This window comes from Rhamphochromis sp. 'chilingali' (assembly GCF_963969265.1).
Source record: "Rhamphochromis sp. 'chilingali' genome assembly, chromosome: 4".
NCBI lineage: Eukaryota > Metazoa > Chordata > Actinopteri > Cichliformes > Cichlidae > Rhamphochromis > Rhamphochromis sp. 'chilingali'.
In genome coordinates, this window is record NC_137948.1 from 3,361,336 (window position 1) to 3,384,446 (window position 23,111).

The window sequence follows — 23,111 nt, forward strand, 5'->3', positions numbered from 1 at the left end:
TTTAATCTCATAATTCTCATAATTCTGAAAAAAGTCAGAATTATGAGATTAAAGTCAGAATTCTTTTTTCCCAGTGGCCCTAATCCTCTTCCATATACAGGCTTGCTGTGGGATACTTTTGCATTTTCCAGTTTTAACACAAGCATCTGATGTCCTGTTGGATTTATTTAAACACTGGCTGAAATCATACTGTCAGGATTTCTGACCTCTGTTACAGTTACCCACACATCAATCCAAAACAGCCTGTTAAAATAAGATAAGATAAGATAAGATAGAACTTTATTAATCCCTCGGGTGGGTTCCTCTGGGAAATTCGATTTCCAAAAAAGCACAGCACCGACAGAAGTTACAGAGTTACAGAATATTATATATATATATACACACACACACACACACACACACACACACACACACACACACACACACACATATATATAAATACAGAGACAATATAAATAAAATATACATTGGCTGTTATTATTCCAAAGCTGTTGCAAACCAGCCAATCACAAGTAGTTGAAACATTCTCGTGATTTTTTTATGCACTAATTTGTACATTTTCTCCATTATTATATTATCATCATATGCTGGAATGTAATGCGGTCTCTGGGATTCAAAACCAAACATGAATAAAATCTCATGAAAATACAGGACTGTGCTTTTTTACTTGACTCTTTGAAGCTAATCAGTAAAATATTTCTGATGTTTTGTGATTTCTCGTGGCTTAGCACTTGATAGCCCAAATCTGTGCCTGATAGCTGTCCAACCTTCCCCTGTTATCTCCGAAATATGTAACACATGTTAGCAGTGACTTCTGGTTTGTGTGGGTGGAGATGATGACAAGGATGACTCGACGCTTAAGGGGCGAGAAGGAGAGCTTCCTCGACTCTCGCCGGCACCCGAGTGCCTGTCACTCAGAGAGTCAGTGAGGAAGCCACAGAGAGGCAGTGGAATAACCCCTGCCACCTTTTAAGGCCAAACCCCCTCCTTTATGTTCTCTCTGTCTTTTCCTTGTGCTCACACACAGCTGATCCTCCGTTGTACTCACATTCTCAAGCTGAAACATTGTGGTTAAACTCCCATCACCCTTTCTCTCTTCTTTGCTCTCCATCCCACTTGCTGTACCTTAAATATCCCGTGCTCTATTTTTACGATGCTCTCTCCTCTTTGCCCTCTCTTCGTCCTCCTACTGTTTTCCATTTCACTCTTCTCTCTGAGGAAGGGTACTCGTACGCAGTGCCTGGGAGGACACCGTTTGACGGTCGTCGCATGCTTGGTTTAAGTTTAAGTATGTCATGGTCCTGGGCCATGTTGGCCCAGTGTTCTTAGTTTTCTTGTATGTTTGTATTTTGTTCCTTGCTTAGGCCATGTTTTCTGAGTTGCCCTGTTGTGTTGTTCCCTAAGTGTTTTCCCTTCATGGCTTTTACCCCCTGTGTGCCCCTCTGTGTATCTGTGAGCCCTCGTCTCTCCTTATGTTTTATTCCATGTTTCCCCTGCCCATTATGTCTAAGTTCTCCCCGTGCTCTCTCTTCCCCCTGTGTGCCCTCTATGTATTTATGAGCCCTCGTCTCCCTTTGTGGTTGTTTCATGTTTCCCCAGCCCGTTATGTCTGTGTTTTCCCCGTGCTCTCTCTCCTCCTGTCTGAACCTCGGTGCCTGTACATGTCATGTTCAGTTCACCCCGCCCTGTCTCGTTATGATTATCAGTGTCACCTGTGTTCCCCGTGTGTGCCCACTTTCCTCGTTTACCCTCTGTGTATTTCTGTCTGAGTCTCCCTCTGTTCGGCGTCGCGTTCTCCCTCATGCTGTGTGTGATTCCCCCGTGTTTCCTGGTGAGCTTTATGTTAGTTTTTCCCAGTTTAGTTTTGTATCTCCTATTATCTTTTGTCAGCAATAAAGCTGCTTTTTGAGTTCATCCCCGTGTGTGTGAGTTTTGCATTTTGGGTCCTCCTCCTGCCTGCCACACAGCCGAGCCATGACAAAGTAACTCTCTGGAAGGGACCGAGTTTAAGCTTCTGCAGAGCATTGGAAACGTGTTCTGTGCAGCATCCTCTGATAAAACCCACTGAGCGTTACTGTATGAAGTGTCCTGATCCTGGCTTTCTGTCTCTTGCAGCTCTGCACGAGTTCCCTACGGACCTGTTCACGAACAAAGAGAGGACAGAAGGAGCCGTGGCCTTGCATGTCCTGTGTGTAAGTTTGCCTTCACCAACACAGCTCTGCATCCGTTCCCCTGTATCCACGTTTGAGATTTTACTTACTCATCCAAAAATTCCCAGATGGTTTGTGCATCCAAAGCCTTCATTTTCATGAACACATGGAAACAAAATGCACATTGTTTTAGAAGACCTGCCGCCCATCACAGCCCAGTGGGTTAAATAATGGCGATGCTGAAAACCCACTGAAAGGACGGCTCTACCATTTGTCTAACCGATACTGCCTGAAAATGCTGAGGTTTAAAAAAATTCAAGCTAAAAAGAAGAAAAACACCCATTTACATCTAAATTTGATTGAAAATATAAAGAACATCTCTCCTTTTCCACATTTCCACCAACTCCTCAAACTGAGGCAGAAGTGCTAACCACTGGTGTAACTTTGCCATGCTAATAAACTAACTCAGGGTTAGTTCAAAGTCAATCTCATATCAGCTGATGGCTTCTACACATCTGACTGCAAACTCTCATATAAGGCCCACAGTTTAAGCTGCTTTAGCCTGCTCACAGTTGCAGATGCACCTTTGCAAGCTGATTTGCAACCATCTCTGTCCCCGGTTCTCCTCCCAGAAAAGAGCCATGCCACCAAATATAAATCAAAGCAATTGGAAATATCTTTGGTGTTTGGATTACAGTATTCCAGACTGAGCTGCAGCTCAGTGCCAGCCGAGTCTTTTCCCATCCGGCAATTCAACAAACACACAGCCTTTGCAGTGGGACCCAGCAGAGGTCACCATGCGAGGCCCAAACTATGATGGGGCCTTTCTTTCATCGCTGTGGCGTGAGCGACAAAGCATGCAGAATGTTTGAGCACGCGATGATCCATGTTGCATTGTGCTGATGGTCTCTGAGGGGTTTCATCATAATGGAAGCTCCTGCAGCATCTCCGCAGGACTAAACAATGAAGCGTTTGCCGTGTCTCACTTTGCAGCCACCCTCTGAGCTGCTGCAGAACCTTTACTGGGATGCTTGGGTGTTTAGAAATCAGTGCAAAATAGCAGGTGAATATAAGCTCCATCTATTTTTTTAACCTTTAAAATAATGTTCAGTGTCCTTTCATAGCCGATGTCATTGTGCTTTTTTCTGTGTACAGCGGGAGGACAATCGTGCCCTGCAGCTGAGAATAAAACGCTGCTGTAACAGGCTGCCTTTAAAACAAAATAAGAAATGTTCAGACTGTGATTGTGTGTGTGTCTGAAGTATGACATGCAATTTATGCATTTGACTTACCCAAAGTGGGACAAAGTGGGTTTCCAGGAAGTTTTCGGATGGATTACTTTGCCGAGCCTGGGAATAGTAAATAGTCCTAACTCAAGGTGAGTTTACGAGGTTTTTCCAGACTTGATCTCAACTTGGCCTTTCACCAAGCCTTGGATATCCTCTCAACATCCTACAGGAACCCGTCGAGCACTTAAACCCAGAAGTTTATTTGGATCTAGAAGAGTCTGTGAGCTGAGTATACAAAGATGCTCTTGTTTCCGTTTGCAACGTATTTGTAAAGACACGTGACAAAAAGTCCACATTTGCCCTGTTTGGCATTGACAACGAGTCCTTCAAAAAACAATTAGAGGCAAAAGTTTAGCTCTCCAAAGCTGGGCAGTCTCTTCTAATGTTGGCCTTAAACCAAGTGAGTCAGTTTTACAACCACAAATCCACGTCTCTCATTTGGTCACAAAACTCAGTCCAAGCTGTTTGCTTTTTTTTTTTTTCTTGGTTCAGTCTTTGACTTTATTATTATTAGTCTTTGAATTCATTACGTTCTGTTGAAAAAAGCAGCAGATCAACTCGAAACTTAAAATCAATATATTAGAAAATGACTTTTATGAAAGGAATCACAGCTAGAAGATGAGCCTGATGCCAAATTCTAGGTAAAAGGAGACCTTTTAACTTGTTCTGAGGAGTCACCGGTCACATGGGAATAAGACTCTTCAAAGTTTACCCAAAACGCATTTGTTGAGCTTTCTCCATTGAATGATCAGAGATCCAAGATGCCAGTGCTTGTTTCTGTTTCTCCACATCACGGGCATGAAAATGGCGCAGTTTATAGAGGTTATAGAGAAAAAGATTTCTCTAGATTGTTACACTTAGACTGGGTGTAAAATAGACGTGGTTACAGTTTCGAAAAAGATTAAATATGTTTTTCAGCCCAGAAATTACAAGCTACACATGGATCTCTCCTGAAGTCACGAGTGATCATAGATGCTGGACAAACAAACTCAAAGGCCTTAAACTCGCCTTAGTCGTTGGCTGTGATTCACTTTGATATTTTCTTCAGTAGAAACTTTAAAAGCTCGGATTTTCCTGTGCTTGTGACTTTGTGAAACGCCCTGCGATCTCCTTCATTAACCATTTACCTGTTTAAAAATATGAAATATTGAGCATGAAGCTCAAATTGTGACATTTTGGAAAACATGCAGCTGCTCCTCTGTGCAGATACTCTCTGCACAGTGCTTGTAAATGCTGAAGTTAAATTTTATTCCAGGCCATCCTGCGACTCAGGTTGACCACAGAGGGATGCAGATTTAAACACTGCTGTCTTTTCCCTCACATTTCCGTGTGATGCAGCCATAAGTGAAGCTGAACTGGGAAAGCTATAATTGACCATGAGTATTTGTGGTTTTTAAAAATGGAAGCATGCTTTGTTCATGCTTCAGTTTAAATTTTTTTTGTTTTTTTAATCGCAGTATCTTGCTCCCAACTTCTCTCCCAGCAGCTGTGCTGCTGACTCACTCTCCAGTCCCGCACAGCTCGTTAGCGCTGGGATCATCACTTCTCCGAAAAAACACAAACACAAGCTCGGACTGAAGGACTTCCTCGACTCAATTCACACGTGCACACATAGAAACAAGTGTGCAGTCAGCATACGTCTCTGTGGCTGAAGACGCTTTCTCCCACCCTCTACCTCAGCTCTAAATCTGTGTTAAACCCAGTTAGCAGGATTACATGTGACCTCTGACCTTTTGCTTTTGGCACTCAAACACATAACGTGCTCGCTCTCACCTGCTGTCAGAATCAGGAAGTTGAGTTTGTGGTTGCTCGGTGAAATGTGACTGATCTCCGGGCACGAAGAGCGTGATCACTCCCGCGTCGGTCTAACTGTAAAGGTTTTGTTATTGCAGTGTGTGAGAGCGTTTCTCCTTTGTTCACACATTAGCAGTCACTCTGTCATCACTAGTGCTTTTGATCATCGCCACCTGTCTTTGATCTCCACCCCGTCTCCATTTCTTTGTGTTGGATCTATTATGTGATGCCAGAGAAGATGATGTAACATCTAATATGACAGTTTTCAGTGTCACAGGCTGCCTTTTAATCCAGATCACTGATGTAACGTATGCTGCACGTGATCAACAAGAATTCATGTTCAGAGTTTTGGGTTTATTCTTTTTAAGATGATGTGATCTGTGTGTTTGTAATGGAATTTTTATGTTTAGGGTTTAATTTAACGTTTTTCAGCTTTTTTTGTCAAATATTTTTTCTGTGTTATTCAAACATGTTTTCATGTGTAAAGCTGGCAGTATTCAGTATTCGGTCTATTATGTACATTTCTTCTTATGGTGACTCTTCTTAAGGTATTTTTAATCTATTTGCAGACGATGAACTCGTATTTTATTGTTGCAATAATCTGAAACTTATTGTGGATACAGGTTTGATTTATTTTTATTAACTATTATTCATTATAAGCTGAGTTCTATTTTCAGTTCAATTCAGTTTTATTTATACAGCGCCAAATCACAACAACAGTCGCCTCAAGTGTCTTTATATTGTACAGTAGATCGTACAATAATAGATACAGAGAAAAACCCAACAATCATATGACCCCCTGTGAGCAGCACTTTGGCGACAGTGGGAAGGAAAAACTCCCTTTTAACAGGAAGAAACCTCCAGCAGAACCAGGCTCAGGGAGGGGCGGGGCCATCTGCTGTGATTGGTTGGCTATCCAGTCCATCTGCATAATACTTAAGTTCCCTTTGTAGATTTACTATGTTATAGAAATAGATTATATATTATGCAGATTACTACTCACTGATTAAATCCATATGTTTGCACTTTAGTCTCTTTTGCAGTGATTAAGATATTGCTGGTACCATAAAGGAGAGACAAATAAGTTATAGTTGAAAAGAGCAGAATAACCATAAAAATCTTTTTAAAAAAACAATTAAAAAAAATAACTTCTGATTTCCTCTTGGTTTTAGAATTAGGCTGAATTTAAGCATGTCTATAAATAACTATATTAGCTTTGGCTGACTACTATTGTTGAATAATGGGGGTTTCTCATAGCTGTTCATAGAGTGCACAGTGCATGTACGCAGTAAGAAAAATGTCTAACGGCCCAGTCTTTGCCCCCAGAGTCAAGCTGTTTGCATGTAATGTCTGCTCAGCTACACAGTAAAAGCTTAGAAGGAATCACAAATCCAGCGTCTTTACTAAGCATCAAACAGCTCGGTTACATTTACAAGGTCAGAGGTCATGTTTTGGTTGCAAACTTCCAGACCTGGAATTTTTTTTTTTTATGCCAGCATGCTTCAGGAGAGAAAACTAACTTCCCTGTTTTAAAAAGTTAAGCATGTGGGCCTGCTGTATGTTTTTCCTGAATGTTTAATGTCCGATCTGTTAATGGACTCCACTGAATTGTCATGGGCCGAGATCTGTGACTTATTTTTAGGGTAATTTACATATAAATTTAAGCAGAAAGGTATTCTTTCTTGTACCATTCTGGAATTTGTTTGATGCAGAATAACAACATCTCTTGTTGCTGTCCAGTTTAAATAGATCAAATCACATAAAGCACAGTGTTTCTCCTTCACTGTAATGTTTAAGGCTCTTTCTGTCTCTTCACAGACCATATACATGTTTTGCGCTCTGGCCGTCGTCTGCGATGACTACTTCGTCCCCTCCCTGGAGAAGTTATGTGAGGTATTAATCAAGATTTTCAAAATATAGTCACTCAGCTGGGGAACTTATGTTGAAGAGTCAAGAAATTTAAAGAGTTACAGTTTCAGATGAACCACAGATACTGATATTCAGAGCTGGATGTTTATTGCTGGCGTATTTGCTTTGACAAACACATTTGAACTCTATTTCATTTTTATTAAGTGCTTTTCCCATCTCCCAGAAAAAGGAACTCATCAGCACTGATACTGTCTTTGTCCTCGCAGAAGAAAGAAAGAAAGTTGTTTATGCCAGTTTTTATCCTGATAAGGAGTTTTCTTTCTCTGTTTTAAGACTTTAATGTACTTCGCCAGCATAAAAATAGCAGAATATCCGACTCACTCTTTGAATATGAATCGTCATGTTTGCCAAACAGGAATATTTTTCTGTTTTTTAGACTCTTTTTTTGTAAAAACATGTTTTCTTTTGCCAGTAGCAGAGACCCTTTTTTCTGTATTTGATTGAGAAATAAACAACCAGACTCTGTGTATTTACTCATTAGCCCAAATTAGTTACATTTATTTATTCTCCCAAAACTTTTCTAAAATCCTTCAGTCTTGTCTGGATTTTGAAACTGCACCTTTTTCCCTGTTGAAATTTTCTTAATCTTCCGATCTGTTCCTTCTCAGCGTCTCAATCTCAGCGAGGACGTCGCAGGTGCAACCTTTATGGCCGCTGGCAGCTCGGCTCCGGAGCTCTTCACATCCATCATAGGTACAACATTTCTACGCCCATCCCTCCATCAGTCTACATCCTCTGCTCTAACTCTGACAGCTGGAGCTGCAGTGCTGCTTTAGGCAGGCAGCAGCCATGGCTTTGAATGCTTTTATCCCAAGACACATGCAGTGAACATGGCTTTAAATATTCAGAATCACTTAATGGCAAATACAGTGTTACTGGTGGGTGAAGGGTACTGTTAAATTTAGCTGCAATAAGTTATAAATATGTTATAAATATGTAAATGTGCCAAATGTGTTTAACATGCTTTATTTTGTTTAAGTTCAAGGTGACATATTCAGCTCATTTCCAGCTTTATAGTTTTACTCTAAGACTCTACTAGAGTAGCTTTGTTTGATTCACAGTTTGAAATAATCCTTATTTATCTGTTATTGGGCCTTGGTGCAGTGTTCAGGTTAACCTTAGCTCCTCTGTTTTAAACCTGCTTTCTTCTAAATGGCTGACATCCCCTCTCTGTACAGATACAAATAGATAGAGCAGGAAAAACGTATGAATCCGAGTGTTTGTAGCACTGTGAAGCTTTGGCTTTTGGCTCAAAAGAATTAGAATTTGAAATGTATCATCGTCAGAGAGTAAGGGAAAGTATAACAGGTCCACAGTGATGCTTTCTCTCTATCGTTAACATAAAGTGCAGCGCTGGGACACGCACCCCTCTGCTGGCACGTGTGTTTGAGTCAAGTACTTTGACAGTTGTGTGACATCTGTTTGTCACCACTGCAGATGCTACGTGTGCTCTGCTCTCGGTGGACCTCATCGTGTGTGTGTGTGTGTGTGTGTGTGTGTGTGTGTGTGTGTGTGTGTGTGTGTGTGTGTGTGTTGGCTCACTCTCCCTGCAGGAGTTTTTATCACCCGTGGCGACGTCGGCGTCGGGACCATCGTGGGCTCAGCCGTCTTCAACATCCTCTGCATCATCGGCGTGTGTGGCTTCTTCGCCGGCCAGGTATGATGTCATAGCAGCGTTACACTGGCTGAGCTCGCTGCTGACCCGGTGGCATTTTCACAGCGCGCAACCGGCGGCCTAATGTCACCTTTAAATACCGAGCAACCACAGAGTGGTAGAGGGTGAATTCATGTTTATGCGAGGAGTGCACGCTGTTCGTTTGAGCTTTAATGTCACAGATGTTAGCTGTGGCACGCTTAGCGGGGAGTTCATTTTTATACATATTCTGCATCATTTCAAAGTAAATATTAAAACGCTGTAATGTCAGGAGATAAACATGATGAAAACGAACAAATCAGGAATCACGCTTGTGTTTTATATTTGATTCTTTTCTGGAGCTTTTGTATTTTTGTTTGTTTCTTTTAATTCCCCGCCTTGCTCAGACACATTTAAAACATCATGTCAGTGTGATTACAAGAGGCTGTTTGTATCTTTTTTCTACTTTACCTCACTGGTTTTGTGTATTTTACATGAGATACAGAGATAGCATCAGAGAGAGGCTGCTCTACGTGATGCTATCTGACATGCCTGGGACATGGAAATGAGCAAAGTACAAGGATAAGCTCTCTGCTCTGAAAAATATATGTGCTGGACTCCAAACAGTGATGCAGTCCCAGATTGTGGATTATGTAATCATACTTGGATAATGAGGGGGAAAGACAGGCACTGGGATGGAGCTCGGAGGGGGCTCGGAGGGGGCAGTGAAATCATCTTCGGTTCCACCCAGTGCACCTCGCCGCTGCTTACCTTTAGCTAGATGTTTGTAGCAGGTTCCTTCTACAAAGTCAAACCCAGTAAAAGCAAACATTTTGTTGGGATCCAACTTTACGATTCCACAGCTGGGAGTGGCACATTCAAGATGTGACCCCCTGACCCTCCACTTATATATACAGTGAGCGCTGTGTGGGAGCGTGTTACAGCGTTAGTCACGGCATCGTGGGCCCCTGCGTTATATCTGATTACATAAAGTCGGTAAACACAGCGGCTCTTTTTCTATGTAGGATGCTAACCTGCAATTGCCTTTTTCAGTGGCTGTGATTCAAAAGGTTAACTTAAGACCTCCTGTGTTTACATCAGTATGGTAATGATGTCAGAAGGCTGAGTGTTTCTGTACGAGAGCAGAAACTGATGCGGGATACTTTCAGTGTGCTTATCTCTCAGTTTTCCTTTTTTCCCCTCACAGGCGGTGAAGCTGTCTCACTGGGCTCTACTCCGAGATTCGATTTATTACACGTTTTCTGTCACTGCCCTCATTGCGGTAAGAGCTTATACTGCAGAGTCACGTGTAGATGCACAGTTCACATGATCAAGTGTGGAGTAAGTGCAGGAAGAGGCACTCATGCAGTCACTTACTGAGCCAATTTACAGGGCAGGTCATAGTTAGCAGCTTTACAGTCACTACACATTTGCACTTTCTACCTCAGCAGTGTAGCTTTAAGTGTAGGTTTCTCTCCCACAATGCAATGCACAAAGGCAATGGAGTGGTAGGATGTATGCTTACTCAAGTACTGCATAGTTTCAAGTCAACTTTTGTGCAACTTTTTGTGGGGAAATATTGATCTTTTGACTCCATTGCATCTATTTGTTACTTTAAAGATTATACAAAACAATATTAGTTATTCGAAGTATGATGATATGTTGAAAACTAAATTAGCCTTACCTCAATGAACTACAGCAATGAAATAACACTTGCATGTTAATGTGGGAAACCAGTGGCTGACTTATGTTTCCTGTACAGTAGAATAAACTGGAGTGTCTCTCACGTTTAAAGGGAATGGGCCTCTTTGTTTCTTCCTGTCCAACATGTTTATATTAGCTAATCTGAACAATTTGCTTTTTAGATATTTTTATTTCTAACGAAAAAATAAACTGAGCAAAGAAACCAAAACAGGAGGAAAGTAGATGGGTGTCCTCAGGTGGGACGGTTTTCTTTTTAAAACAAAAAACAAGGCTTGGTCTGCAGTAACCGAGGAGGCGAATGTTGTTTCACCTGAGACACAGAATGTGGATCAAAGAAAAAGAAAGAAAAGGTGCGACATGAGTGTTTCTGTCCAACAAGGAGCACCAACACAAAAAAGATGTTTAAACACCGCTGAGCTCTCAGACCAGGGCAAGAAACTCACAGCAGACATTGCATTTTTTAAGCTAATCTGTGATTACAATTACCTATGTTACCGAATTAATGTTGTTATACAGTTTTACTTTGCCATCTTTGAGTAGCATAGACGGTGCTGTTGGAGGCAGTTTCTCCAGGACTGATGTGGCTTCAGAGGCCATGCATCTAAAATGCATTTAGGCCACGTGATGTCTTAAGAGACCATAACTCTCCTACGACAGCTTTTCAGACCTGATGCAAATAAACCTTTATTAATCTAAGCAGAGGGAGGAGGGCATGATTGCTAATGAAATCAAGCTTACAGCCCGTAGAGGCTCCTTTGGGATTTTTGTAGGGATTTAAATGATCTCATCAAAATGCAAACAAACAAAAAATCTGTAAATAATGACAAAAAATAAAAAAAAAACAATTAATAGTAAGAAGAAGACCAATAATAAGATAAGATAAGATAACCTTTATTAGTCCCACACGTGGGAAATTTGTTTTGTCACAGCAGGAAGTGGACAGTGCAAAAGTTATGAGGCAAAAATTAGAATACAATAAGAATAAATACAGTACACAACTGTACAGAATAGAATAAAATAAAATACTATATACAGTAGAATAAAATAAAATACTATATACAATAAGATAAAAATAGAATACAAATACTATATACAACTGAGTAAAAATACAACGATGACAGAAAGGATTATTGCACTTAGTATTATTGCACATGTATGGATGTGTGTGCTTGATCAGTTAAAGTCTTTGTTGTGGAGTCTGACAGCAGTGGGGAGGAAAGACCTGCGAAATCTCTCCGTCCCACACCGTGGGTGCCGCAGTCTCCCACTGAAGGAGCTGCTCAGTGCTGTCACAGTCTGCTGCATGGGGTGGGAGATGTTGTCCATCAGGGATGACAGCTTAGCCGCCGTTCTCCTGTCACTCACCACCTCCACTGGGTCCAGAGGGCATCCTAGAACAGAGCTGGCCCTTCGGATCACCCTGTTCAGTCTCTTCCTGTCCCCAGCAGAGATGCTGCCGCCCCAGCAGACCACGCCATAAAAGATAGCAGAAGCCACAACAGAGTCATAGAAGGTCTTCAGGAGTGGGCCCTCCACTCCAAACGACCTGAGTCTCCGCAGCAGGTACAGCCTGCTCTGCCCTTTCCTGTAGAGGGCGTCTGAGTTATGAGTCCAGTCCAGTCTATTGTTCAGATGAACACCAAGGTACCTGTAGCTGTCCACAGCCTCAATGTCCATACCTTGGATGTTCAGTGGTTGCAGTGGAGAATGCTTGTGCCTGCGGAAGTCTACCACCAGCTCCTTGGTTTTACTGGCGTTGATCTGGAGGTAGTTCAGCTGGCACCAGTCCACAAAGTCTTGGGTCAGACCTCTGTACTCCTTGTCGTCCCCATCAGTGATGAGGCCGACTATTGCAGAGTCATCAGAGAACTTCTAGAGATCGCAGTATTTCGTTTAAACATGTTTGCATGTGTTCTGTTTGCATGAAATAATCATTATGCACACTTTACAAACAGCTTTGTGTGTCAACGCTGTGAAAGAGTCTTACTGGATGATATTCGTGACTACAGATTAGTTATTAAAAAGCTATTGATATTAAATTATACATTGGATTAGCCGATGGTTTCCAGCAACTGTGACTCTCCCGAAGGACTCTTTACCTGCATGCAACCAAAGCCTGCTCAGTGATTGGCCAATAAACAGAAACCAGAGAGACTGTGATGTCACACATCATGTCCCTTAAATGCAGGTTTGCATATTCATTTACAAATAACTGAACTGAGCTGTTCTGCACAGATGCAGAACCTTGCATAAAAAGCATGAAAACAAAATTCATATTTTTTAGTTATCGGTGCAGAAATGGTTTAACAACTGATATGTAACTAACATCAGTTACATAAAACTGTAACTGAGTAGCTGAAGCTGTAGAATAATAACGCCCTGCTCCACATCCTCATATTAATGATCCAATAACTTATTATTATACTTTTAAATAGTTATAATTTTATATTTACAGGACATCTTTATAAAACTTCATAAAATCAGTCTAAGGGTTATAATATTAAATGTTTACTGTTAATAAACCAGAGTACAGCTACTGCAAAGAACTTTTTTTCAGTGCTTTTCTATCCTTCATAAATTTTAGCCCCGTGGTGTATGATATTTCAACTTTTTACATAACTTTTAAATGTATTATATTTGTATTTGTCAGTGTCATATTCCATTTGTTTCTTTTGGCATTGTTTACTATTTTGGCTGTAACACAACAATCTTTAATTTGGACCCTTTTGTAGATTTGAGCTCTTAGCTGGGTCTGCCCCCTAGCGGCAGAGATGCTGAACTGCAGGATTTAATTAAACTCCCACGTACTTCCTCCACCTAATGACCCCCTTGTGTCCTCTTTGTCTTTGCATCTTTAGTTCATCTACGATGAGCAGGTGTGCTGGTGCGTATTGACATTTACCATAAAACTCTAAATATATATGACTGAGCTTTTGAAATGGAAAGAGTGACTGTGAAACCTTTTGCTTGTGTTTGTGTGCAGGTGGGAATCTCTTGTCCTGATCCTGATGTATGCGGTCTACATCCTCATCATGAAGTGAGTGTCAGCTTCAGAGAGTTAAACAGCTGGTTGCAGTGATTTACTGAGTCTGTCATCGTTTGTTACTGCCAGGTTCAACGGCCGGGCCCATCGCTACTTCGACCGTCGAAAGAAAGGCTCGGTGAATCTGGCCAATGGGCTCACGGGAAGCACTGATCTGGAGGACGTCACGTGTGACGCCACTGCAGTCCTGCTTAAAAAAGGTATCAGAGCCTCTTCTGCTTGTCCTCTAAAGTGTCTCAGTGGGTTGCAGTTGTTCATCTCTGCACACTGAAATTTGCATAAATATAAAAGCCGCAGGAGCACTTTCCTTCTATTTTGATTCTGCTCTGTGTTAAGCAGGCAAAGGGTGAGGACAGTACCAAAGGACTACTTGTGCAGACTCTAAGATTTTGTATTCGGTGATTATGACCCTCTGTTTGAACACCGAGCTTCTTTCCATCCAGGAAACAAGCCAGCGTAAAGACGTTTGCAGAGAAGTTTGAATAAACTGGTAAACTGAATTCATTTACCTTCTCCAACCAAATAAGCAACCCAGTAGCCTTCCCGGCGTGTCTCTTTAAGAGCTTGAGAGTTGCTTTGGATGCTAGGAATGTCAAAGAGTCAGCCGTTTTGTTTGCCGTCTGCAGCTTTCTCTCTGCCCTCAAAAATAAGTTACAGCTTGAGAACAACAGAAGAGAGGACTGCAAGATGCTGGCACAGCCTGCTCTGTCAGCTCGTTTTGCACCTGATACTCTGAATGCTGCCCCAGTGAGAAACAGTCGCCCTCCTCACTTGTTACTGGGCAAAACAGTTTCAAGGAAATGCTCACAAAATGTCTTCCTGGACAGTAATTTTCCCCCTTTTCCCACCCAATGAGCATGATTTTATATCGGCATGATTTTATAATAGCTATTGATTCATATTCATGTGCAGAACCTGCATTTTTTCCAGGTTAGGTTGGACCTGATCTGATCTTTGGTTTTGCGTTTATCTCGAGGCTCCTTAAGGATTTTGATGCCGTTCTCGTGGACGTATCTCTGCAGCTTTGCAATGACGTCAGGGACAGTGCCCTCGACAAACTGGTGGTGTTCCAACAGTAGAGGGATCACACTCCTCAGCTGTAGACATAGACCTGGCATAGACTTTCAGGGCACTGGTGAGGGAAGTCGAATCCTGCATTCAGAAGAAACAATGCTGTTTTCATCCTGGTGATGGAGTCGACCAGCTCTTTATTCTCTTGGAGATATTTGAGGGTGTGTGGGAGTTTCACCAACCAGCCTACATGTGCTTTATGGACTTGGAAAAGGAATTTGACCACCATACTTCCCAACATTCAGCCCCTGTACAAGAGAGCTTAATCTGCATTAGCAGCAATAAGTCAGGCTTGTTCCTGCCCTTTGTCCAAGATTCTCTTCATAACTTTTAAGACTTTTATGGGTTTGGTGGTCTCAGAATGTCATCTCTACTTTTTTGCCAATGATGTACTTCCCTTGGCTTTATTGAACTATGCCCCCTGGGCGAGGTGTTCCAGTCATTATAAACCATGAGGAAGCATTGGTGGAGACCCAGGAGACCATGGGGAGATTATGTTTCTCAGTTTAGGAATGTCTCATTATCTCCTAGAAGACTTGGAAAAGGGGGCTGCAGAGAGGGATGTCTGGGCATTTTCTGCTTGGATGGTTGACCTGGACTTGGATAAGCCAGAGAAAATCAGTGGATGGAGAGATATAATTAATTAATGAATTAATTTTTGGGGGGTTGGGTTGAGGCAATGATGCAACTTGCTGTCTGTGCAGATATGACTCCAGGCTTTTACTTCACTGTGCCTCCATACTGTGTGTTTTACAAACAACAGCTAAGATTTTCCAATCCAGCGAGATTTTATATTTAATGTTTTATCGGCTCAAACGTATTTTTCTGTTTTTTATTTTTTAGCGAACTTCCACTGCACGCCGTCTGTGCTGATGGTGGATGAGTTGCTGTCTGCCTACCCCCACCAGCTGTCTTTCTCTGAGGCCGGCATGAGGATCATGATCACCAGTCATTTCTCCCCGAGAACCCGGCTCACCATGGCCTCTCGGATGCTGATCAATGAGGTACTTACACACTGAACTATTCTTGGATGTGTGGTTTCAGATGCTCCTCACATACTTAGGAGAAATATAAATTTGTCAACTAAAGTTAGCCTGAAAAATTGCCCAAATCCAGAGTCTTAGCATAAATACAAACCAAATAATTGGGTCTGGGTTTAGCAGAAGATGAAATAAGACGTGGAATGAATGCTAATTGTCTTTTGGATATCTCAGACACCTGTCTGCTGCAGACTGAAGTTTCAGCTTAAATCCAAAGGAAACAACCACAGTTGGAAAGAATATTTATTTCTACCTCAGAGAAATATTTTCCTGTTTTGTATTTTATGCATAATGACAAAATAATTCACGAGAGCAATGCAAAGTGTCCAAATGATTGTTTTAATGTTCCAGAGACAAAGACTGATCAACACCACGGAGACTCGAGTCAATCGCATCACGAATGGTGACTCTGAGTCTGCAGCCAGGGCGCAAGGGAGGCGGGGCCTAGAGAATGGGATGGGCGGAGTCGAGCAGGGTGTGAACGGGAGGTGCAGACTTCAGCGGCTGGAGAATGAGACGGAGAATGAAAATGAGGACAACGAGAACAATGAGAATGACGAGGAAGGAGAGGAAGAGGATGACAAAGAGGGCCCCCTGGTGCCCTTTAAAGTTCCAGGTACATGAGACGATCTGGCTCTCAGCAAATGTTCATTTTAGCATCGTGTAACGTTAAACCCTGACTACATCTTATTCATTCCAGCGGGTGTGTGTAACAAGCTCAAGTGGCTGATCATGTGGCCGTTGTCCCTGCTTCTGTTCTTCACGGTGCCCAACTGTGGCAAGCGCCGCTGGGAGAGGTGGTTCATGGTCTCCTTCTTCACAGCCACCATCTGGATCGCCGGCCTCTCGTACATCATGGTGTGGATGGTGAGTCCAGTCAGGCTCGCTCAACCACCTCCTGATCCTTTCCCTCTAAACATGGAGACAGTTTCTTTCAAGACTATTAAAACTGTGTTTTTAGAAACGTCTAAATGATTTCATCCTTTTGACTTATGTAATGCTGCAGTCACACTAGAGAAAACACTGGTTGGGAGACGGCAACACGGCCAAAATTGTTTCAGCCATCTGCAGTTAACTTTCAGCCTCATTGCCTTGGAGATGGAGACAATCTGTCCACGGTTTGGAACTGAATGGGGTCAAGTCGCTAATTGCATTCAATCTGTTTGTGATAAACATCACAAATGTGTTTTCATCTATATACATAAAAGTTCACATTAATATTTACATTCACAGTCCAGCCAGAACCTCGTAGATTTGATACAAAAATGTCTATAAATAGTGAGTCGTTTCTAACACTGACACACAGCTGTCATTATGGAAAACACACACATCCTTCGATTAAGTGCAGAAACAGAGGGAAACTCTCAGAATTGATTCATTTATCTTACCGCCCTGCGTAAGGAGGAATTCCCAGAGAGTCTGTCTCTTGAGACGATGTCTGTCTGTTCTCAGGTGACTGTGATTGGCTTTACTCTCGGCATCCCTGACGTCATCATGGGCATCACCTTCCTCGCAGCGGGCACCAGCGTCCCAGACTGCATGGCTAGTGTCATAGTGGCGCGGCAAGGTACGTTCACATAAGAAGTCCAGCGTCGCACAGCAGAGTTTTGCTTGTCGTAATCGCTTTGTCTCCCGACTGAACACAGACTTTGACAGTGTTTCTCTCCTCGCCTCAGGTCTGGGAGACATGGCCATCTCCAACTCCATAGGCAGTAATGTGTTTGACATCCTGGTGGGTCTGGGTCTGCCCTGGGCGCTGCAAACGCTCTGCATCGAGACGGGCTCCATCGTGAGTGTTCCCTGCTCCGCTGGAGGAGCGTCTGCTGGAGCAGAAATGAGTTCATAAACAATGAGACTTTGTTTGTCACCAAACTGCATCACCGTGAACTGAGACGGTGTTATTTGTCTCATTACACTTTAGAATAAAACAAAAAAACTGCATTTTAAAGTCATGTTGGATCATTGGTGAAAATGATGTGAAAATGCGCCTCTTTCTCTGTTTCTTCAGATCGAACTTAACAGCAGAGGACTCATATACTCCGTGGCACTCCTACTGGCCTCAGTATTCTTCACAGTAAGTCACAGATTTCTGCAGCTAACATTTTTGAATGCACAGACTTGTGGAGCAATGATATGAAGGCGTCCCTCACAGCTTTAACTTATGTTTCCCTGCCCTGGGGTAAAGACAGCGCACGGCTGACATGAGGTTTAAACAAGTTGCACACACTCCTATGTCAACCACAGGTTTGAAATTAGTATATTTAGACAAGAGGAAGAGCAAGTTCACTTGCAGCCACATAAAACACCTAGTTTGACGTATCGACAAACGCGGGAATTTCAGAAAACTGAATGAAGGCTGTCAGATGTATATAAGTATGCAAAGAAGTGCAAATACCTAAAACTGAAACATGACCTGAAGTAAACAGCTGGACTTGAGCTGGACCGACTGTTCCTGGGAGGTCCGGACAAACTAATAAAGGCTTTGCATTGTAGCTCTTTTAAGTCAGGAATTGTTTCATAGTTGCATCCACTCTTCTTATCTTTGTGCGGTGTGTCTCTAATCGTGTCTTCTTCGTTCAGGTCCTCGGCGTCCATTTGAACAAGTGGACTCTGGACTGGCGACTGGGCTTGGCCTGCCTCATCTTGTACGCCATCTTTCTGTCCTTCTCCGTCCTCATCGAGTTCAACGTTTTCACTTTCGTCAACCTCCCCATGTGCAGAGACATCCACTGACCCTCCCGCCTTCTCCTCTTCTTCTTCTTCTTCTTCTACTAATTCTTCCTCTGGCTGATGGGGGAACCTCACCTGGCTTCCAGTTTCATGGCACCTCCAAACAAAGTCCTACCTATTACTTAATAGAAAAATAGAGTTCTGTATGATTTATATTTGGTGCAATACACACGAGTGGCGGACAGAAGGACGTCGGATGTTTTGGGGTTATTTTCTGGAGGTGCGAAGAGAAAGTGCCAGCGGCGGGATTGCTGCCAATCATGTATAATGAACCAAAACGTTGGCTGGAGTGAACTTAACTGTATTAACGCCGACAATTAGGCTACTGTTGGTGAACAAGCTGCTACTGTAACTGACTGACTGAGGCGAGAAAAGAGAGAAGTCAGCGATTTTTAGCTGGATTGTTTGTTACTCTTTCTACAAGTTTGGATATAAAGCACACGATTAAGTAATTTTTAAGCAAAAACTGGCTTTCTGTGTATATATTAGAAGTACTTCTATCAGCTTTTGTGTGGAATCCTCTTATGCACAACTGGATCGGTCTTGCAAAGCCGAAATATTCTGTGTTTTCCTTTAGGCTCAAAATGCTTCAACATGTCTCCTTCCAGCCCACACAGCATGCTGTAACAGCCACAGCTCTAGCTTTGCACTGTCACAGAGATATTTATCACATAAAGTCTGCTCTTGGCTGTTTTGATTTGTTTGTCGTACCTGAGTAGATGTGGGCTTTAAATTTTCCCACACAATGAAAGGGATCTACCTGGAACTGACATCCAGCACCGTCACTTTATGGATTAGAGATTTATTTCTTTTAATATTCTATTGCAAAGCGTCTGCAGGTAAACATGTAACTACTGAAGTTAAACTTCCCTGTAGGCGGTAGACGTCTCGTACTTTATTGAAAAGTTAGCTTTTAGTCTCAGTCGAGTGTAACGTTATTTCTTAAAGCCAAAAGTATTTTTAGATTAGCCGAACTTGTAGATTTGGACTTAAGAGTCGAATGCACAGCGTGTTTGTGTGTGTGTGTGCGTGAGTGAGCGCGTGCCACAATCTGGAGCAGATGCAAAGCATGCCGAGGATGTAACTGGGAAGACGTAATCGTGATTTATTTATGAATTAATTTATTCGAAGATCACGTCTGACCTCCAGTTTCAGCCTTTTGGATCGTGTACAGTGATTTCAGTGGAAGCTGTGTACAATGTACTGTACCTAATATATAATCTAAGTACTGGAAACTGACTTGATGTTGTTTATATTTAAGAATAGAACTTTATAATTTATAAGTTTTGTATAGTTTGGAAATGTTGCATTTATATTAGTTTAAACACAGTGGATTTGGAGACAAAGGATGGAAATGTCAGCCTTTACAAACCTCTCACATGTTCTGATATGTCGCCCTCACGTGTTAAATTAGGGATGAGATGCAGATGTAACGGATTTCTTTTCAGGAAAAACACCAGACTTTGAACTTTCACAACAGTGCTTCAATTACTGTGCCGTCTCTTGTATTTGAGGCTCGTGGCTGTTCTTCTCTGCGTATTTGAGCACCACTGTTAGAACATTATGGTCACATTGTTTCAGCATGTGTTCAAAGAAAATGTGGACTTTTTATTTCAGTTCTTGAATCTGATCAATTCAAAGCGTCCTGCAGTCACAGGATGGCGCTGTAGAGCTGCGCTATGCCTTCAGCGAGGCTGCGCTTTGGGTGTGTGGGGGGATATTTTCAGGTAGGCTACGTAGTGACATATACTGTTCGGTTTTGCATGCCTCTTTCATAGTTCTGATTATTTTGTGTGTAATTTTAATGCAACATCTTAAAGGCACTGTCTTGATTATGCTGTACATATCAGGAGGAATATGCTATCATAAACGCAGGTGTTGGAATAACTTCTGATGAGCAGTTATATTTGAGATATATACAGTATTTAGGATGTAGGCCTACAGCACTTAGTTTCAGCTAATTCTTGTCATTTTATGCTCATGTCTGTTAACTTGTTTGTAAATCCTCATTTTTGTTGATGAGGAGCTCTGGGCAGGGACAGATGGACACCTTCACCTTGTTCCCAGTGATCTTCTTGCAATAAATTGATTTACATACACATAATGTTTTCAGATGCATTTATGAGTCATCGTGGAGTCATCTTTAAACAGGACCTGTGCAAAAAGTTTTCTAAGGAATCCAATGGAAAACTACACACAGCCTTACTGCTTCGGGAAACGAGAGGGTAGAATTGAGGTGTGTATTAACACAATGCCTCAAGCTTTGATCGAACATGACGACCAATTCATCCCAAAGTCAGGCCGTGCAATGCTCAAAGGAACTGCAAAAATTCAAGTGCTACATCTCAGGCTCTACAGGCCTCGGTTAGCATGTTAAGCATTAAAGTAATCAGAAAAAGACTGAACAAGCATCGGCTGTTTGTAAGCGTTGCAGGAAAAAACCTCTCTAAAAAGAAGATGGCAGTACGGCCACAGTTCTGTAACAACGTCCTTCTGACAGACGTTTGGCTGTAATGCAAAGCATCACATCTGGGGAACTCCAAACACAGCATATCAGCACCTACACCTCATACCAACGGTCAACGTGACGGTGGAGGGGGGATGTTTCAGGTTTGTTTTGCTGCCACACGACCTGTTGTTGACCGTGAACTCTTCTGTATGCCAAAGTATTCTAGAGTCTGATCGACGGCTGAAGCTCAGCTCAGATTGTTACTTGAAAGAGGACAGTGATCCCAAGCACAGCAGCAAATCTCCAACAGACGTGCTGAAAAAGAATCAAAGTGTTGCAACGGCCCAGTCAAAGTCCAGACATCAACCCGACTGAAATGCTGTGGCGGGACCTCAAGAGAGCCGTGCATAAATGAATGCAAACAAACTGTCTCCCGCCTGTCCCGTTTGGTTCTTTTGCCATCAGAATTATTGTCTAAAGGCCAAGAAAGATGCCCAATGGATTTACTTTACCAAGTGGACCATCCCGGCCTTGTCGTATTGATCCATTTGATTGACCTTTGTTTTTATTGTTTATTTAATTTTATTTTCAGATGTTACATAAGGGACAATATAATAAACAACATCATCGCGATGATCTATGTGAATATAACAGTAAATACTAAATATTAAACGTTATTGTGCAGCATGTAGGATCGACAGCGCACAGTGTGCTTTGAGGTAGGAGCCAAAAAAGTTTGTGTCTGTGAGCACCCGTGTGTACACCTGTGAATGTGAGCGCGCTTGTATTCAAAAGGTTCCTTCATGTCATGATCTGCTAGAGGGTGTGGGGAGCCACAGCCCCGTCCTCCAGGGCATGAAGCAGGCATGGAGGAGATCCAGGCTCCAGACATCCAGAGACTCTCAGAGCACAAGAGACCAGGGAAGACCAACGGATGGGCAGCCGTACCACTCTGCCGGAAAGAGCTGAGGAGAGTCCCAGATGAGGGGTCACCCAGCAGCCGCGGAGCAGAAGCCAGACGGGGTTGCAGTGACGTGCCCGTGAGCTCCGCCGGCAGCCAGCTGTGCCAGAGTGGACCGAGCCCCAGGCCGAGAGGCCGAGGGCACCCCACCCCCTGAAGGGGCCCAACTGAGCCACAGGCGCCAGGACCCGACAAGCAGCCACCGGGAGTGAGCCGGTGCATATCTGAGCGCATAGCTCCGGACACCAAGAACCACCAATTCATCGATGTCTGAGGGCATCAGCCACTGGCAGTCAGAGTGGTGGGGGGAGATAGGCCTCCATACCTTGGAGGGCCTGAGATGTCCCAAGTGAGGTGGCGTCTGATACCCGACCTGACATATAAACACAGACAAATGGCCACACACAGATACGAATATCCAGACAAGCAGACCACTCCCAACTCAGTGCAGGGAGGCCCCACATTCCAGACCCCAATCGGATGGCCAACTCCTCCTCCCAGCCCCCCCGCCCCAACGGGCAACAGAGAACAGGGGTGTGTGAAGACTCCAAGCCTCCCTCCGCCCGCTCATATGTCAACACGTAGTGTTGATGCATGTGTGTTCTAAGGTGCATTTAAAAGGAGGGAGGGCATGGCGCTACCTGCCAGAGAGCAGCAGGTAAGCGCATAGCCCCTCCTGCTAGCCCTCAATGTATACATGTATTTAAAATTGAGAGGTGGGCAACGACGCCAGAGGTGAGGTTTTATTCCCTGATGGTCTTCTGGATGCTGTGTGGCATGCCCACCCCCAAGGTCCTATATGTATGTGTTATGAGAGTGTGAGTAATGTGAATGTTTAAGTTGTGGGATAAAATTGAGGCACAGGTGGCCAGAAGGGGACGGGGGGGGAGATGCCTCCCCTGCACACCTGCACCCCAAGGCCCTGCATGTGTGGGTGATTGTGGTGGAGCGGGAAGAGGAAGGCAGCTGGAGATGGGGAGGGAAGGAAGGGAGGGGCAAGAGGCCCCTCTCTGGGGCCAGCTCCCCCACTGACCCCAGTAGGCACCCCCACACTCTGGGCAAAGGGGCCCAGGCCCATCCGGACCGGGGCCCACAGAGACCGGGGCAGCCCACCGTTTGGTTTTTTACACACTGTTTCTGCATTTGGTTTAGCTTTTGGTAAATAAAGAAGGACGTGATGTAATGTGACATTTTGAATGTATGTATATGTCCTGATATAAAAGATGTATTTTTACCATGACTGTAGATGGTGCCTGGCTTTTAGGAGAGACTGAGAAGGTACAGACTCAGTTTTCTTCCCTGAAGAAAGCAGAAGACT

General features: G+C 43.1%; 1 protein-coding gene across 2 annotated transcripts in view; it reads left to right on the forward strand.

Moving 5' to 3' along the window:
• Positions 1 to 18,532, forward strand: part of LOC308395430 (sodium/potassium/calcium exchanger 3-like) — a 67,583-nt gene extending 49,051 nt beyond the window's left edge. For both annotated transcript variants that reach the window (XM_080880289.1, XM_080880290.1), the window contains 15 exons: positions 2,116 to 2,192; positions 7,052 to 7,126; positions 7,771 to 7,855; positions 8,716 to 8,819; positions 10,003 to 10,077; positions 13,358 to 13,383; positions 13,483 to 13,536; positions 13,612 to 13,742; positions 15,457 to 15,617; positions 16,005 to 16,269; positions 16,354 to 16,520; positions 17,106 to 17,220; positions 17,330 to 17,442; positions 17,662 to 17,727; positions 18,234 to 18,532. In XM_080880289.1, the coding sequence (XP_080736415.1) occupies positions 2,116 to 2,192; positions 7,052 to 7,126; positions 7,771 to 7,855; positions 8,716 to 8,819; positions 10,003 to 10,077; positions 13,358 to 13,383; positions 13,483 to 13,536; positions 13,612 to 13,742; positions 15,457 to 15,617; positions 16,005 to 16,269; positions 16,354 to 16,520; positions 17,106 to 17,220; positions 17,330 to 17,442; positions 17,662 to 17,727; positions 18,234 to 18,386 (1,667 nt within the window). In that variant the 3' untranslated portion in view covers positions 18,387 to 18,532. The remainder of the gene's footprint in view (positions 1 to 2,115; positions 2,193 to 7,051; positions 7,127 to 7,770; positions 7,856 to 8,715; positions 8,820 to 10,002; positions 10,078 to 13,357; positions 13,384 to 13,482; positions 13,537 to 13,611; positions 13,743 to 15,456; positions 15,618 to 16,004; positions 16,270 to 16,353; positions 16,521 to 17,105; positions 17,221 to 17,329; positions 17,443 to 17,661; positions 17,728 to 18,233) is intronic.
• Positions 18,533 to 23,111: the final 4,579 nt, after the last annotated feature.